The sequence below is a fragment of the Otolemur garnettii genome, unplaced genomic scaffold (assembly GCF_000181295.1).
Source record: "Otolemur garnettii isolate 467f Iridium unplaced genomic scaffold, OtoGar3 scaffold00058, whole genome shotgun sequence".
Classification (NCBI taxonomy): Eukaryota; Metazoa; Chordata; class Mammalia; order Primates; family Galagidae; genus Otolemur; species Otolemur garnettii.
In genome coordinates, this window is record NW_003852453.1 from 979,326 (window position 1) to 998,342 (window position 19,017).

The window sequence follows — 19,017 nt, forward strand, 5'->3', positions numbered from 1 at the left end:
CCTGCAATTCCTTTATTAGGTATATACCCAGAAGACCAAAAATCGCATTACAACAAAGATATTTGTATCAGAATGTTTATTGCAGCCCAATTCGTAATTGCCAAGTCATGGAAGAAGCCCAAGTGCCCATCGATCCACGAATGGATCAACAAACTGTGGTATATGTACACCGTGGAATATTATGCAGCCATAAAGAAAGATGGAGACTTTATGTCCTTCATGTTCACATGGATGGAGCTGGAAAGTGTTCTTCTTAGCAAAGTATCACAGGAATGGAAGAAAAAGTATCCAGTGTACACAGCCCTATTATGAAATTAATTTATAGCTTTCATATGAAATCTATAACCTAATAACAACCTAAGAATACAGGGAGGGGAGAGGGAGAGGGGTGGAGGGAGGGTGATTGAAGGGATCACTTCTATGGTTTATCTTACAAGGGTACATGTGAATATTTCTAAGAGTAGAATATGAACGTCTTAACCCAATAACTAAGAAAATGGCATGAAGGCTATATTAACCAGTTTGATGAAAATATTTCAAATTGTATGTGAAAACACCACACTGTATCCCAGAATTGCATTAATGTATATAGTTATCATTTAATAACAAAAAAAAGAGAGAGTAATGGGAAATCAGAAGAGTTCAACTCTCATGGGAGTGGGAAATAATGTCATCCAGAAGATCATGATATTTCTACAGTGATTTATATGCAGTATCTGGCTTTCAGTCTGAAGCTACCAGGCTTGCTTGGAGAGAAGATCAAACAGCAGAGAACCAAGAGGAAACATAGACAATAGCAACAGACCTGCATTGGGTTCAGATATTGGAGTCATCAGACCTAGGCTTTACAATAACTATGATCAATATATTTAAGAAATTAGATAAAATGTTGGCGAATTCTATTAAAGGCTTTATAAGTACAAAAAAATTAATTGAAAAATTCAGGTATTGAAATTGAAAACTAAGTGAAAGAACGTGGTGCTTTTCTAGTATAACAATGGCAGGGTGACAGCAACTCAGAAAAAGACTTCACCATATACAAAAGAACTTTGAAATAATATGTGATCAAGGAAACTTCATGAACCTGTGATGTGTATATTATTTATAAAAAAAAAATATGTCAGAAAAAAGTAATGAAGTGAGAGCATCACTTATATCACACACCAAAATATATTTCAGGTAGATTAGATGACTCAATGCAAAAAGCAAAGCCATAGAAATTTTTATCATAATTTTTTAGGCTTTCATTTTTGGCATATGATAAGCTATCAGTTTTAGCTTCTGGTGGTGACAAATTCTTAGTTTTGTGCTGAATTTGAGTTTAAAATAATTTTACTTTACTTTAATGTTTAATATCCTGCCGTGTTGTAGAGCGTTTCCATTCCATCTAAAGAATCATGGAGAAATTACAAACACAACAGAAAGTTCACATTTTCTTTTGAAGCAGTAAATTGGAGGTTTCTCATTTTCTTTTAAAGTCAAAGATAGCTTAAAGATGGGAAGAGATCCTTTTTATCTTTCATCAACTGAAATCAGGAAACATTTCACCTATGTATCCTTATACATAAAGTTAAGTTGGTTGCGAGCTTGAGACAATTCATCCAATGCAGCAAACTGGAGCCCTTTGTGAAAAGTGGCTGTCTGCAGGACTCAGACTAGGAACTGTGGAGAAGGAGCCCAGGGCCACGTGCTCCTGGTTCACAGCTGTTTATGCCCCTGGACTTCCTCACTGTCCTTCTAGTGGCATAGTTTAATGTGCATTTCCTTGCATCTGATTTTTCCATTTCTACTTGTGTTTCAGAAGTTAAAGGAAAGAGAGACCTGTAGTTTTATTTGTCATGATCCAAAGAGATTTATATTTTTAAAAAATGTAAATAGAAGTTTGCATTCCTTTTTCTCCTTTTTGCCTTCTCTTTTTTATTTAAAAGTATTTTATTAAAAACAAAATATAAATACATAACTGTTCTCTTGTAAACTTCTAATCACCAATCATCCAAAATATCACAATATTTTGGAAATTCTTTGCCATCTTTTTAAAATTTGGTTGAGTATACGTGAAGTTTACCATCTCCACCATTCTAAGTGGGATTAAGCGTGTTCGCATTGTTATGCAACCAGTCTCTAGAACTCTTTCCATCTTACGAAACTCAAACTCTGTACTCATAAACAGCTCCTATTCCCCCACACTCCATCCTTTATCTTCTCATGAATGTGAGTGAGAATGGCAGTTGTGTGCTCCTCTTGGAGTCTGTTTTGTGCCCAACTTTCCTAGCCCTGATCCGGCTTCTCCTGTCCCTTTCCAGCCGCATCACCCAGGACCTCTGTCCGTGCAGTCTGTTTACAGCCATGCCTTCCACCCACGAGTGGACTGGTGCTTCCACAGTCTCTAAATGTTACTGGAGTTCCCCCCGCCATACCGTATTTTAAAGTTGCCGCCTTCTTTTTTCTTTCTTCGCTCATCATACTTTAATTTCACAACTTACGTCAGTGTCTCCTCTTTACTTGAAGCTCCAAGACTGGAGTTAACTTCTCTTCCCAATGTAGTTCTGTGGTGTTTTGTTCAAACCTTTGCTTTAACTCTTCATTTTGTGTATAGCTAGATTCTTGTGCCTGCTTCTTTCTGTGCACTTGTAAACTTTTTGAGGCCAAGCTTCACTTGCCTCTGGATTCCCAAAGTATTCTCACTAATGCTTTCTGTGGGGAATATGTAAATATTCCTTCCTTGATTCAACAAGTACTTATTGAGCTCCTACTCTAGGAACTGAGGGCATAGTGGAAAATAAGATACACAAGACCTCTGACTATGCTGGACTCACTCTAGTGGGGGAGCCCAACAAAAAACAGAGCCAGCTGGGGAGAGCGATGGGCAGGAGTACAGTCTTAGGTGGGACGTGCAGCTGGAAAGGGCCTGGCAGGACACACCTGAGTGTCTTAGAGCAGACACCTTTTCCAATATTATATTGCATTTGACGTATACAAAGTAATATAAGTTATTTACTATCAGAGCTATTAATTGGTTATTATTGACAAATTAATTATGTGCATCATTAAACTAATTTAGGAGCTTCTACAACCAACTGAACTTTTTTATCAAAAGCTCTAGAAGCTATTAGTGGAATTTAGCATTTGCCTATTTACTCAGAGTAAACATTTATTTTATGGTAAAAGGTAGAACATGAGGACCAGCAAGCTAATAAAAATGGAAATTGTTGAAGAAAACTTTTCTGTGTTTTCAGTATTAGCTATGAGCTTTAAGAATTAAGTAACTTTTGACTCCTTTCTCTCATTACCTGACATTATAATTTATTATTAAATGCCACCGTCTCTATCCTCGGATCATATCCACAGTCTGACCGTTTGCCATCACCTTCTCACTGGCCTCATGACAGAAACTACTGTTATCCTCATGTGGATGTTCATAGTCGTCTCCTGAATTCCTATCAGACAATTAGTCTCTTCATACTCTCACAGGCAGCTAGATGGTGTTACGTGTCGCACAGTTCCAGTGACATCCTCTCTCATTCAAAGGAGAAGCCTAAGTTCTTCAAATAGTCTGTGCGCTCTCCATGGTCTGAACTTGCACTTCTGTCTTCCTCTCCTGCCATTTCTCCCGTCTGTTCTGCTTCAACCACACTTCCCCCTGCTGCTTCTAACAGTCCTGCCCCTACCCCAGGACCTTTGTACTTGGGCTTCCCCAGACCCATGCACTCTTCCCTCAGATACACGTAGAATACAGTCCTCCTTTCAGTCTGAGTACGTGTTACCTCATTAGAGGAGCCTTTTCTGGTCAGCTGTGCACAGTGACTGTCCTGCCACCTCCTCTTCCCCTGCCCTGCCTGGCACTTCCTATCCCCTGGCTTCATTATTTCTACTCAGCACCTCTCACCATCTGACCTAGTACGTGTATATGTGTGTGTGTATGTGTGTCATATGTAATAGTGTCGTCATTTCATGTGTTCACATGCAGTCGTGTGCCAGATGACAATCTGCTCAATGATAGACCATATATGCAGTGTATTTCTGCTGTACCTTTTCTGGGGTTAGATACACAAATAGTTACTATAGTGTTAAAGTTGCCTATAGTATTCAGTACATATGCAAGTCTGCAGCCCAGGGACACCAGTCTGCACCACATGGCCCAGGTGTGCAGTAGCCTGGACCATCAAGGGTTGTGTGTCACTCTGTGATGCCTTTCTCAGAATGGATCTCAGGTGTACGGCACTGCATGACTGTGTGCCTGTGTGTGTGTGTATGTGTGACCATGTGTGTGCGTGACTGTGCGTGAGCATGCATATGTGACCATGTGTGTGCGTGACCATGCATGTATGACCGTGTGTGTGTGACCATGTGTGCAGGTGACCGTGCGCACACACAAATGTTATTTGTTTATTGCCTACCTCTTACACATACCTATAAGGTCAATTTCAAGGTGGCAAGGATTTTGTGTAATTTGTTCATGCTGTATCCTCAGTATCTCAGTACCTAGCATAGTCCCTACATGTGGTAGGTATTCAGTAAGTATTTATCTAATAAACACTGTGTAGCATTGTGTACGTTGAGAAATATTCCCTTGTGCTTGGCGCTGCTCTCTGCCCAGGCCCAGAACCTGCATTCAGGGCATTTACAATCTGGGAGAGACCTGACTAGAGCTGAGCCCACAGAGCTGTGTGGACCAAGTGCCTGTTTGGCCTTCCTAACTCAACTCCACAAGGAGCCGTTGGCATGACTGCTGTGAATGTGTCCGTCCTGCCATGTCTGAAAGGCTGTTTGTAGATAATTGTTAATGAGTGTCCACTCACAGAGAAGGCAGCACTGCTCTGAGTGGTCAGCAAGAGCAACATGCCCTGGGTCCCATCTCTTCACTATTAAAATGAACAGTGAGAAAATAACGTATGTAAGACAGTCAGTTAAAGCGTTGCCTTATTTTTTCAATAATAATTTATGGCTTATTGTTAAGTAGTACATTTCTCAATTTTCTCTACAATTCACCAGCTAATTAGAAGTGACACATAATGTTACCAATCATTGTAGGTTATCATTCATCTGTACTGTGCACCATGAACCACAAACAGAAACCGTGTTTGAGTTTGAACTCATTTAATTTGCTCAACCTGTAATCGGGATTAATTGGAAGTAAAATGACCGAACACAGTTACCGTCTACCAGGATGCGAGGAGCACTGGCCAGGGTGGTCAACTCCACACGGTCCTGAGAGATGGCGAGCAGGCAGCATCCCCTCATCGTATGACTCTGAAATGCCTTAGAGTAGCAGAATCTAAAGTGCAATTTCATGTTGTCTTCTCTCAAAATAATTTTAGTCTTATATGTTTATTTCAAAATTTTATTTCTTAACATTTTAGCAGGTACTAAATTATTTTAAATTCAATTTAAATGCCAGAAATTCTAAGAACAGAGAGTTCATCTCATGTTGACTTTCCTATTATTATGACTCATAAACTTATAACTTGATGTATATATTCTATTTTAGGAGGTGAGTTATATGTGGAAAACTTTCTGACTTTAGAATGTTCATTTAAGAAATTACTTCAGGGGTGGCCCCTGTGGCTCAGTGGACAGGGCGTTGTACCCATATACTGAGGGTGGCAGGTTCAAACCCAGCCCCAGCCAAACTGCAGAAACAAACAGACAAAAAAAATAGTCAGGCGTTGAGGCGGGCACCTGTAGTCCCGGCTACTTGGGAGGCTGAAGTAGGAGAATTGCCCAAGCCCAGGAGTTGGAGGTTGCTGTGAGTTGTGACATTATAGCAGTCTGCTGAGGGTGATAAAGTGAGACTCTGTCTCAAAAAAAAAAAAGAAATTACTTCAGAATTGCATATATTTCTAACTAAACTTTTAAAAAAGCATTACTTAAATACTGTATGGTTTGTGAACACAAACCATAGTAGTTTGAGAAATCTTAAGTGTCAAATCCTTTCTCAATCACGTTTCAGACGCTGATCTCTGGGGCTGTGGTAGAGCAGCTGGACTTCCTACGAATCAGCGACACGGAAGAGTGAGTCCCACTGGGTTCATTAGTTATTATGTTTCTTACAATTATGTTAGAAAAACAGGAAATCTGAGAGCTTTTTTTTTTATTTCCAGGCTTCCAGAATTTAAGAGTTTTGAGGAACTAGAACTTCCCAAACATTCGAAAGTCAAACGTCAAAGCAGCACCTCGGATGCTCCCAGGCTGGAGCAGCAACCAGACGTCAGTGTGACTGAGTGGAAAGACAGACCCACCCATGAGGTTCTTCAGAAGCTGAGTGTGAGGAAGTTACAATTCCCACATGTCCCTAAGTGAGATTGCCAGAGCAGGGGCTTCCAGAGTCAGACCACATATCTTTCAGTTTTCTCAGAGAAGGCAGCGATTAATCTGGAGGTAGATGCCTGTCTGCACCAGGGCAGTGGCGAGAGGCTGTTCTCTTGGTCTGATCCTCGTGTGGATGTCTGGCGGGTGCTGTGGGGTGAGGGTGAGTGGGGTTCTCTCCCGCCTGCTGTTCACATCTAATACTTTTAAGTATCTCCTGTCATTGAGGAAAACAGTCCCCTAACTATATCCATATGAATATTTTAGCAACCTCATACTTTACCTTTCCTAAAATTATTTACATTTTAAAAGAAGGGCAGGGGTGGGACATGTACTGATGGAGTAAAGTGAAACTGCAGCCACTGTGCCACCACATTCGGGCCCCAAATCTGAGCATGGAGACCAGGGTTTTTCAACTTTTTTTTTTAATCTCATGGCACATTTGAACTTACAGTGGAACTTCCACAGCACACTTAAATTATATTGATTAATAAATAGAGTAAAAGAAAAAATATACTCACTATGCTTTGAAGTTCTTTTGAAAACAATTTAATGAATGCATTGAAAAGCTTTGGTAGCACACCTAAGTTCTCACAGCACACTGGTATGCCGCGGCACACCAGTTGAAAACCACTTGCTGTAGACCAAACCTAACAGCTTTCCCAGCATCATTCATCTCTGTTATGGGTCAGTATTATGTAGATCCCTATAAGTTTGAATATGATATAACAGGCATAAAGCCCATAGCACAAGACCCAAAACAGAATCAACACTCTACACATGTTCTGTTACTCATCCATCCCTCCACAGCTGGCTGATGGCAACGTGGCCTCCCATCAACAAGTCAGCAGAACATGGCTCAGGTCGCAGGAACTGGCCAAGTCCCTCAGGCAGCAGCAGAGTCAGTGCTTAGAGACAAAGTATTTTCTCTCTATTGCTTATCTTGTTTCTTGGAAAATGTATTATTAAATCCTGTCTCCAAGACACGTGGGCTGACTAGCTGTGTAAAGCCATCTTACACGTGGTGTTATTTTGTCCTTCCTTAATTCCATAGCAAATGTGTCTTCTCTGTACCTTGTATCTCTGTCCTCTTTCTAAAGATGTAGTGTGCTCCCCCCCGCCAAGAGTCTAGGTTTTGTGATTAGTTACCCCTGCTGTAACTCTTGGACCTGTTTCATTCCAGTTCCTCACAGTGATTTATATTTTCAGGACTGCAGTAGTCTTGCTAGTCAAGCCGTCCTTCTGGGTATACTGCTCAAAAGAGAAGGCCCCAACTTCATCACAAAAGAAGGTAAGAGTACGTGTCTGGAAGAACATTTTAAATGGTAGGACCTCTCTATTCTTGAAGATATATCAAATATGCATTAAAAAGATTCATTAGGATGTTACAAGTATTTCCTCCTTTATTAAACCTCTTTTTTCCACTTTTGAATGGAAAGTGTTGGTTCATGCCTCTACAGTGGGCAAGACGGAGGAGTGAATGTGTAAGTGGCCTTCATGCCGTAAAGCCTGATCACTTCTCTGATTGTTGGACGGTTTGGAGTACGGATTCTTCTGCCTGTGACTGTTTATCTCTGATGAATTCTGGATTGTTTATTGACAGTTTGTGTTTCCAGCTTTATTTTCTGTACTTTTTCAAGAATAACACTGAATTGTTATGTTTATAAAAATTAGCTTCCTTATAATCTGCAGCAGCCATTTGGAATGGAACAGGCATTTGATAGAATTGTGCTCTGAAGATGGTTAATAAAAATACAAGGTTTCTAATTATGTCTATTTCCACTCTGCATTAAAGATGAAGCCTTTATCCCCCAAATTCACACTTGCATGTTGACTCACAACTTTAAGGAATCCTTGAGTTCTACATCATGGTCTGCTTCTGGCACATAGTATTATGTACATATGTATTTGCACTGCATCCATACACGCATATGTAATACAGACTGCATGAAGTCAAGCTACTCCGTTTCTTGGCTCATCTGAAAATACTCTGTTCAGAGGTGCATGTTAACTTGGTTAGAATTGAAAATTAAGTCAGAACCCTAAACAGCAGTGTAATTAATAATATTGATAGTTCTGGTAATGAACTGAGCATAATTTTGTATTCAATGAGGGCTACTTAGTTTTTGTATTATTATTGCTGAGAGATAACTTTCTTAAGTATTATACATGTAAATTGAATAATCTTAAAGTCTTAGCTTGTTAAAGGCAGAAGAACTTAAAGTAATTTCGAACAGAATACCTTATGTTTCTAAGTAGTCTCAGAACCATAAGTATAAGCAGAATCTCAGATTTGATAGGATTTCTAAAAATTAAACATTTCACTAGAGCCTATTGTAGACTCCAGAATGGCTATTTTAGTAGTGCTTTTAAATAAAACAAAATTTATATGAAATAGTTTAAAATGAAAGTGTTGAGTCTCGGCATCCATCGCACAGTGGTTAGGTGCCAGCCATGTACATCAAGGGTGTTGGGTTTGAACCCAGCCTTGGGCCAGCTAAACAACTGCAACAAAAAAATAGCCAGGCGTTAGGGCAGGTGCTGATAGTCCCAGCTACTTGGGAGGCTGAGGCAAGAGAATTGCTTAGGCCTGGAGTTGAAGGTTGCTGTAAGCTGTGACACTAGAGCACTCTACAGAGGGCGACATAGTGAGACTCTGTCTCCAAAAAAAAAAAGAACAAGAAAATGTTGAGGGAATTATTTTTAAAACTATTTTTATGAACTTGAGAGTAATATTCATCTTTTACTTATACATGTTTTTAAAAATATATTGACAGATATTTTACATATATATACTTTGAATATTTTGAATCTATGAAATTTTATGCTACAATGAGGATTATAAACATCTACAGAATCTGAATATAATTTTGCCTAATTTGTTGTAAGGCCATAAAAGTAAGTTCAGGGTAAAACGTTATTGCTTTTTTATCTCTGTTTCCTTTTTGGTCCTCTTTGTTGTCACATTGTTGATTTACTAACAAAACTAGTTACGAGGCCATACCACATATAATTTGCAGCCAAAGAATCTACGTAGACTGGTGGTTTTTTCTGAGCTTTTGCCTGTGTCAGAACAGTAATATCATGTGCGCACAGTGGGGCCCTCAATAAGGTTTTGTTGACCAAATCAGGGGAGAGTCATATCAGTTCAAAGTGTACAGTATTTGTTCAGTTTGCTAATGATTTCATTATATTCTGGTTTTTCTATTTTCTACAGTAGATTAAAATAACATTTGTTCCTGTAAAAGCTCAGATTGCATGATAATTAAGAAAACAGTTGAATTTCAAGAAATAAAATACCAAACTCATATACTCAGACTGAATAATAACAAGTGCTGGTGACGTTCGTTCTGTGTATTTTTGGGTTGTGTATTGAAATGTGTAGGATAGTTTAGAACATCAATGGGTCTGTCAACTCTAGTGGAACACAATGAAAATTCAACAGTGATTTTTTTAAAGCAATAAATGTTATGCATTTAATTAAAAGCTTTCTTCAACAAAGACTCTATTATCCAATGTCTAGGTACCGTTTCTGATCACATTGAGAGAATCTATAGAAGAGCTGGCAGCAAAAAACTTTGGTTTGTATTAGTGTCCTTGTCATTATGTTTTATTTTTGTGTTATCATGTATTTTGGCTTAAAGATCATGGACCAGTCTTAAAGATGGTTCTTTATCCTAAATTTTACTTTTGAACTCTGAGGTTACAGCACTGTGACTTTGTCTACTTTCTAAGGATGTGGCGTGTCTCCCCCAGAAGAGTCTAGGAATGATGTGCCTAAGGCCCTCACCTACTCCATCCTGGCGAGATGTGGAGGCTCTAGTTTGTATGTAGGAAACCTATTCTGTTGTTATAGAACACTATGTAAACAGACACAGGCAAAAATAATATACAGAGAAGGTTGTTCTCCTGCCACTTAAGTTGAATGAATCACAATGATTATAGTTGTTTCTTAAAAAATAATTACGTTGTTATATATAGGTAGTCTTTTCCGAGCATTTTTTAAAGTGGGTAAGTTTAGATAAAATTGTTTAAAATCACAGTGGGATAGCAAAGCCTAAATGCATGGCCCTCTGTATTCTGATACGATTCTAACAGATGTACTAACAAAATCTAAAAGATTTTGAAAGTAAGTGTGTTTTTTAAGTGACTTGTTATCTAATTTTTTTAAGAGTCTCAAGCAATATCATAAAATACTCCCTTAACCTCAGTAAGCCTCCATCTAATCCCTAAAGTAGGGGTATTAGACAAGATGAACTCTATTTTTATGGTAAATATACCATTCCTGCCCAGAAGAAATAATGAAATAATCGTATGGTTAAATCTCCCAAATTTTCATTGTAAGGTCTCAAAACAGTAAAGCATGCAAGCTTTGTAAAAAATTGTTGCTTTTTTCCAGTAAACTTCAGATGTAGTCCGTAGTCTTACTTTTAACTAAACAAACCTGTTCTTACCTTATTTATTGTACTTGCATTTTAGATACTTCATTAACTGGCAAACTGTTATGTTTAAAAGTACAAACTCCTGGAAGTTTTATTCACTCTATTTTCCCTTCTGTGGCTTTTCTACTGACACACCCAGGTTGGCGGTGCGCTACGGGGCTGCATTTACCCAGAAATTTTCTTCCTCTATAGCCCCACACATTACTACTTTTCTGGTACATGGGAAACAGGTAACATGCACAGAATTTGGAAACTCAGCTGCTTGAAACGTGTGGGCTTATTTGCACTCTGAGGGTTAAACATGTTGTTCTGTCTTCCAGCGTGTGGGTGAAAGCTGCTTTAGAAGTAGGAAGTGTCTGTTCCACTAACTTTATCAGTTATCGACTTAATTATCTTCTAGTTCATCTATGTTGAGATTAAGGAATATAAATGCATTTTATAGGTCAATGTCTATGATGTCCTGAAATACAAAATATGACAGCCAGTATCTCCTTATAAAAGTTCCACATGAATTTTTACTTCTGAGGGAAAAACTGTCTTCAGCATTGCATGTGCCGTGCTTACAAAGATCTGTTCTCTACATTCTGAAGCTCCCTCAGTGATGTAGAAATAGCAGTGTGGATTCCTCCCCCAACATTCTGGTTTTTCAAGAAAAAAAGTGCTGGTATTTCGTTGTAGCACTTTCTAAAATTCAGTACAGAGTAAATCCTCTAATCCAGGGATTTGGTTCTCTAGGCACCAAAAGAAAGATGATTTAAAGTGGTTATAAGAACGGGTCACACGTAACCTTAATAATGAATTTGTTAATGCAAAATCAGAATACCCTCCTCTTTCCTTCCCATACGTCCCCCTCCCCAATCAAAGGCCTAATTAGGCTCCTTTTCTTTCTTTTTCAACTGACAAGTGGCACAGCCTGGCAGCCGAGGTGGGGATGAGGCGTCCTGCCTGCCTCTGAATGGTCCTGCAGTCGGAAAATGTTAGCTGTGGGCTCAGTGTCTGGGGCTCGGTGGAGACCCCCTGTGTGTATTTCTAAAGCTCCCCAGTCAGGGCCCCGTTGATCCATCATCTTCCAGTGTTGTGAACGTCTGGCCTGCTCTCTTCTTTGCCCCCAGGTCGGTTGTGCGCCGTGCAGCGAGTCTTTTAACTAAAGTAGTGGACAGCCTGGCCCCATCCATTACTAATGTTTTAGTGCAGGGCAAACAGGTAAGTCTCTGCTTTTCAGACACTTATTTAGTCACAGCTGCAAAGTTTTCTGGGTAGACCCTTATTTCACATCCAGAGGGGCGATAGACGCCTTACAACAGAACAGTAGCCCAGGCATCCCCACAAAAGGCTCCTTCTCCAAGCAAAATCTAGTCTTAAAGATGCACAGTTATTAAATGGCCATCCCTTTTTCCTGCTGCACCTCAGACTGTATTTTCCAACTCTTGTGTTAACTTATGATTAGTGTAGATGCTGGTGTAGAGAATGGGATGGTAACAACCGAAGCATCCAGACAGGTTCAGGACAGACACAGCAAGGGCAGGTGAATAGCAAAGGACGCTTTCCCCTCCTGCCCTGCAGAATTGCACTGGTGTTCAGGCAGGCTGGGGTCTGCATGCCCAGGCAGCTCCCTAGACCCTGCACCCTCTGAGCCCTCCCACCCCACCTCCCACTCCTCCCCATTCACCAGGGCCAGTCACCAGCTCCTCACAGGGCCGTCTCCAGTTAGCAGTGAGTTCTCCTGATGGGCTGTGAAACGTCACTCAGTCGGCCCAGGATGCCAGTTCATCTGAAAGTGCATCTCTCACCTCATGGTAGGCTGTGAGCCCCCGGAGGTCAGAGCAAGTCTTGTTCAGTTTGCGTCCCGGTGTGCCCAGCATGGAGCCTGACTTGGACACTTGGTGGGTGTGGGTTGGACTGAGCTGGCGCATGTGGGCATGTGCAGCGGGATGTGGCTGTTTTGTGTTCTGTAAGCTTTAATTATGTGGCTAAATCATTCTGATTAAGACGGAAAACCTGGGTTTTTTTCCTTTCTCTTCTTTGGGAATCTATGTGCTTTCTTGTGTTTTCCTGGTAGTTGATCCAGGGATATAGTAAGCCTTAATAAGGTGAAGCACTTTAACTTGCTTTAATAGAATCAGCCCACTGTTCAGATTTCAGGGATCTTAATCCATTAAGATTGAAATTATTTTATCCTGACCACTAGCTTTTGAAATGAAAAATAAGCTATTTATTTTTTTCTATAATACTTAAAAACAATTTAAAATAATAATAATAATCTCCTGAGAAAAAATTAAGTCATTTTTCATATATGTTATTTTCTCTGCTTTCTCCAAATTGTTGAGAGGTAGAATTTTCATCCTCATTCATCAGCTAAAAACAGACCAAAAAACAGGAAGTAACTTACCCAGTGCCTTTTCTCGCTAGAATTCTCACCTCTGGCCACGGAGTCTTGTATTTTTTCCCTGAACCAAGTGACCTCTGATAGAAAGTTAATCAGGCTTTGGGAAGCTACTTTTCCTTGGGTTTTATGTCCCAGGCAGGGGTGTCCAAGCTGTGGCCCACAGGCCACATGCTGATTTTGTGAGGACTTTTTCTGCTTATCTACACATATCATGAAATGTATGCACAGACCGTTGTTTCACTGATGAGCTTTCGTTGATATTTGTCAATTTAATGTTGGCCCAAGACAATTCTTATTCTTCTAATTTGCAGCAGAGAAAAAAAAGTTTGGATCCCCCCTTTGTGGTGTTTCTGAAACACAGTTAATTCCACTATATGTGAATATTGAAAAGGTTTGGGAGACCTTTAAGGTCACGGGCACTTGACGCTAGGAGCAAGGGTGGTTTAGGGTTGGTCACATCCTTTCTGTACAGCATCTACAGGGGGCCAGCAGCCTGTGGACCCGAGACCCTGCCCCCACATCCTGGAAGCTTCAGAGCCCGTTCTGAGGCTGTGCTTAGACCAGTGCCCTCCAGACTAGCATGTCTGCTAGGGTGCCTGTCACGTACAGAGCTGGGTAAGCCTGGGAGGCCAGTAGCTCAGCTTCGTGACCAAATGCACGAAGTCAATTTATTGGCAGCATCTTACCTTCTTACAAAAAAGAAATGAAAAGGGAGCATTCAGAGTTTGCATTTGCACATTTATGAAATGCTGCCCTGGGAACTCAAGTGATACTGTTTCTGCACAGTACACTTAGACCACCTCGAGCTCTCTGGAATGAAAGAGTGGTCTAGTCATCATAGATTCCAGAGGCAAGGATGTGCCTTCTGTTTGTTTTCTTATTTACATGGTGACATTTTAATAAAAGTAGCCATGCTCCTGCTAACTGCTCGGTGCACTTACAGTCCAGTAAACCAGCAGTTTCAGTTTTCACCCCATGTTTGTGCTTTCCCTTCATCTCTGAAAACACAAGCCTTTCCTGTGCTGTTCTTTTTCCTGCCTCTTCATTATGCACATAGAAAAGAGATGGGAATAGGGGTGAAGCGGCAGGAGGGGCGCAGACCCGGAGGGATCCAGAGACAGAGACCAGAGTGCTCCTCTGGCCTACTGCAGCAGCTTTCGGCTCTGAGCTCTCTGGGCTGTTTCCCTTGTGCTCTGTGCTCTCCTCGCTCACGGCAGCCTTGTACACTCCCCTCCGCAGTGAGAGATCTTTCCCCACATATTTTAACCCTCACTGGGTGCCTCACATCATGCCAGAAAAATGAGGGCCACACAAGAACTAAGAGACCTCACCTTTAAAAAGGTTACCACATTGCTAAAGAGCAAAATGTTCTGCCTGAGAAACTATAAAAAACCAAAAAGTATCTCTCAGATACTAAATTGTGTAGATTGTGCAGTAAAGGAAAGCTATTTGGGGTATTCTGGTTTCTCCAAGGAGTTTCTAGGACTAAAGTAATTCAGAATAATTTTATCTTAATTGTTATTTATATTCCTTCTCTGCTTTTATCCACTCACCCCCACTCCCCTGACTGGGACCTTATATCCTAGACTAGACTTTGAACCATCACAAATTCCAGTGGGAGTCATGCTATGAAAGCCACTTTAATAAATAGCAGGAACAGTTATTCTACCTAATTCCCTGACTTGTGTAGAGTAATTTCAGCCTGCCAGTCATCCTGAGCCTTGATTTTTTTTTTTTTTTTATCTTTTAGTAGCTAGATTTTTACAATAAAATTCTGCCACTCATAGGTAACTCTGGGTGCCTTTGGCCATGAAGAAGAGGTTATCTCTAATCCTTTGTCTCCAAGTGTGATTAAGAACATCATCTATTACAAGTGTAACATCCATGATGAGAGGGAGGCGGTCCTCCAGCAGGAGCTGGTCATCCACATCGGCTGGATCATCTCCAACAGCCCGGAGCTGTTCAGGGGCATGCTGAAAATACGCATCGGGTGAGTAGAGGATGCTGCATTTGCACACAGACTCTCAGCCTCTCCAAGCAAAGCGAGGCCCCAGGTGTCTGATGTGCATTTAGAAAATGCATCTCCCCTGAGCCATGGAGGCCACACCTGGTAGTGTGAAGAAATAAATGGCAGTGGCCTGAAAGAGTCCTCGTGCTCAACTCCCAAGTACTGCAACTCCATTCTCTGTTAAAATCAAACTCAATAGCTGGTTCATGCACAATACTCTCAAAAGTTCCTATAAATAAAATGTGAATAAACCTTAAGAGAAAAAGAACTTTCAGGAAAACTCAAATAAAAATTTAGTCTTTTTAAGAATATTCTGCATCCAATTTCTACCAAATCTAATTTTTGACATTATAAATGCTTTTTGGGGGGAAGAATTAAAAGTAAGGCTCTTATGATCTTGAATCTTCTTAAAGAAGAGTGTTATGCGACAGCTTGGTGTAGGGAGAACTGACCAGCCTCTGGCATTTAGCAGGATGGAGTTCCAGTGCTGCCTGCCAGGTTTCATCCTGGTAACCTTGGACAGGTGACTTGAGCCTGCCTCACCCCACTTTACTGCCTGCATCTCTGTTTTACACTGAAATGAAATGAGATAGGTCTTAAAAGCCTGTGACAAGCTCATGAGGTGAATGTATCTTTGGTAATGCAAGGGTCACATGACTATGCCCTAACTGAAAAGATAATTACAAATGGTACCTGAGCATGGCACATTTGGGGGGTGTTCCTCAAGCATTTGAAAAGAATATATTTTCTCTGATGAGTGGAAATATGTGTGCATGTGAGTGAATGTGAATAAGTATATATAAGTTGCTAACTATATAACTGGATTTTCTATTCTACTGGATACTTGATTGATAAAAGCCTTAATAAGTTTTCATTATAATTAGGGATGTGTCAGTTTCTTTTTGCATTTTTGTTTGGTTTTCTTTTACATACCAATATTTTAAAATTTTGTTTTGTCCATGTTACTTCATAGCTTTTATTGATATATTTTTGTGTCAACTTTTAAAAAAAATTCACACATCTAGTGGCTCATGTCTATAATCCCAGCACTCTGGGAGGCCAAGGTGGGAGGATTCCTTGAGCTCAGGAGCTGAAGACCAGCCTGAGCAAGAGCTAGACCCCAGCTCTATTAAAAATGGAAAAACTAGGCAGGAGTTGTGGCAGGCACCTGTAGTCCCAGCTACTTGGGAGGTTGAGGCAGTTTGATGGCTTGAACCCAGAGGTTTGAAGTTTCTGTGAACTAGGCTGATGCCACCACACTCTAGTCTGGGGCAAGAAAAAGAAAAATGTTTCAAACATTTAAGAGGGGGGTCCAGAGGGCTGTATGCAGATTATCTGTTTGTGTATTTAATGTGTGACCCAAGATAGCTCTTAGTCTTCCAGTGTGCAGTAGAAGGGGAAAAAGTTTGGACACCTTGATGGAGACCTGGTGCTGTACTGTCAGCAGCTTCAGTAGTGTCAGCACAGAGCCACTCTTGTTACACCTACACCCTCATCCACCGCCTGTCCCAGCCACACCCCTCTCAATCCTTTAAGGTGGAACTGTCATGTCATCTAATCTATAGATACTTAAATGTGTGTCTCTAAAAGATCCTTGTTTTAAACACAACCAGGATACCATCAGCATGCACTAAAACAAACAATTGTAAAAGATCCTTGTTTTAAACACAACCAGGACACCATTAGCATGCGTCTGCTGTATCACCATGCCTGCTTGGTGTGCTGCCTTCCACCTCTTCACATTGAGTATTCTTCTATAATTTTGTCTGTATATTATATATGTATATATATTTCTATAATCAACATGAATGCTCAATTTATTTTTAATCTGAGATTGCCTTTTTTATTTTGATAAGAAGTACATGTAAAATGTATCATCTTAACCATTTTTAAGTGTATAATACAGCAGTGTTAGCTGTATGCATATTATCTTTCATAGATATATTTCATATTTGTACTATTTCTTTTACATTTTAACTTATTCCTGAATTTATTTTATGTTTTCTATTTGCCATGCTTTTTGGTTACTTTTTTCCTTTTCTGTTTATTGTTGCCTTAATTTCTCTTTCATTTCTTAGTTTTAATTTTATGTGTGACTATAAAGCACTTCATGAAAAATGACTACGCATTTTTTTCTTCAAAATTACATGTGAAAGATCTCGTTGCTTATTTGGCAGCATTGATGTCCCTCTTGACGTGTCAGTTCCCATCCTGGGAAGCTGCAGTAATACAGTTCATTAGGATGGGCTTCACAGCAATCTCCATGTCAGCATTGTTCAAAATAGCGAAACACTGGGAAAACCCGGGTATTCATCAGCAGAAATTAGTTTGAATAAATTCTGTCATAGCCACATGGTAAAATGCTATGCAGCCATTACAGTGAACAAGATGACATTTGGCATACTGGTATTTGTACTGTCTAAGATAAACTGAATAAAAAAATGACAAATGGGGGGAGGAGCAAGATAGCAGCCAAGTAACAGCTTCCTTGCAACTGGGCACAGTGAGTCTGGGGAGAGAAGACTCCAGGTATCTCTGGGTGGTGGGATCTGCCCAGAAACATCCCTTTGGGGACACAGGAAGTCAGCAAGAGACTTCTGGACCCCATGAGGAGGACAAAAGCAGGGGAGAACTGGCAAGTGGTTGTGTGTGTTCATTTGGTCTAATCCTGCTGGCAGCTGTAAGTACAGCAGCAGTGAGACTGCAAACTGGAAAGGCCTTACCTGTGAGCTGTTTGGGTTTCTTTTGGACCTGGCACTCAGTTGAACTACCTTGGGAGAACTTGGACAAGAGTGCAGAGGACTTTAAGCATAGTCTAGGGCCCCAGACTGAGCCGCTGAGCCAGACGGAGGTAATACTATTTGGCTGTGGGATGCGTGGAGCCATTGTGGGAGAACTGCCCTGGCAAGCTCCGCCCTCAGGGTCACAGAGCAAGGATTGGATGGGATTGAGCCATCTAGTGACTGGGTAGCCTAAAGGCGGGGACTGAGATGCCTTATAGCCTTGGCCTTCAGGGGCATAGAATGAAACCGGTTTTGGCACACTGGATAAGTGGATAGCCACTTCAGGAGTGATCCTAGCGACAAGTGCTTTCCTGGGAAAGCTTCTGCTTGGCCAACGTTAGCAGTTTAAAGTGCCTTCTAAGCGGGCTGAGAAGAGATTTATGCTCTCCATCCTGTAGGGTTTGAGAAATCAGCAGAGACCTCCAGTCTCCATCTCGTACAGCCATTATCAGCATTGGGATTAAGATCTCATACCCCAGAAGATCACCTGTTGCGCATACAATATTCAGCAAGATATTTACACTGCTTTGTTTTTGTTTTTTTTCTTGTTTTTGTTTTTTAATTTCAACATTTTCCCTATAGATTTTTATTTTCTTTCTTTTTCTTTCTTTTTTCCTTCATTTTTCTAGTTTAAATATAATTTTCCATTGTTGCTTTTAACAATTAGAACTTCATTTTTGCTAGTGTTTCTACCCCTGTTATTTATTTTTTCCCCAATTTTATCCTGTAAAGTTTTCCGTTTGCTTGTTTTGGTTTGATTTATAGCATTTTTGTCTTTCCTCTCTACTTGGTGGAGGTGGGGTACCATGTCCAAACAGGCTAACAAAGAGCTGCTGACCTCAAGGGAACTACCCAACCTGGCACCCCCGGAGGTTGGAGATTTTTAAGGTTGGGTCAAAGTACCCTACTGTACACCTATACTGCTCCTGTCTCCCTCTTTCTGTGCTACTCTTCTTTTTGTCAATATTCCCTCTTACCCACTCCCTCTCCTTTCTCTTTTTTCCCTTCTTCCTCTTCAATCTTTGCATCTTTCTGGTCCTGTACCTAAAGGACTCATTGAAAGCCTAGTCCAGAGGGATGGCAACTTAAAGA

General features: G+C 40.5%; 1 protein-coding gene across 2 annotated transcripts in view; it reads left to right on the top strand.

The window, feature by feature from the left end:
• The window catches only part of PHKB (phosphorylase kinase regulatory subunit beta), a 225,746-nt gene that overhangs the window by 180,213 nt on the left and 26,516 nt on the right, over nucleotides 1-19,017 (top strand). The window contains exons 21-26 of one of the 2 annotated variants that reach the window (XM_023514768.1): nucleotides 5,951-6,012; nucleotides 6,102-6,264; nucleotides 7,516-7,597; nucleotides 9,830-9,887; nucleotides 10,888-10,978; nucleotides 14,922-15,124. In XM_023514768.1, coding sequence (XP_023370536.1) covers nucleotides 5,951-6,012; nucleotides 6,102-6,264; nucleotides 7,516-7,597; nucleotides 9,830-9,887; nucleotides 10,888-10,978; nucleotides 14,922-15,124 — 659 coding nt within the window. Of the gene's footprint in view, nucleotides 1-5,950; nucleotides 6,013-6,101; nucleotides 6,265-7,515; nucleotides 7,598-9,829; nucleotides 9,888-10,887; nucleotides 10,979-11,860; nucleotides 11,952-14,921; nucleotides 15,125-19,017 lie in introns of both variants that reach the window. The other variant, XM_012806835.2, reaches the window with a different exon arrangement.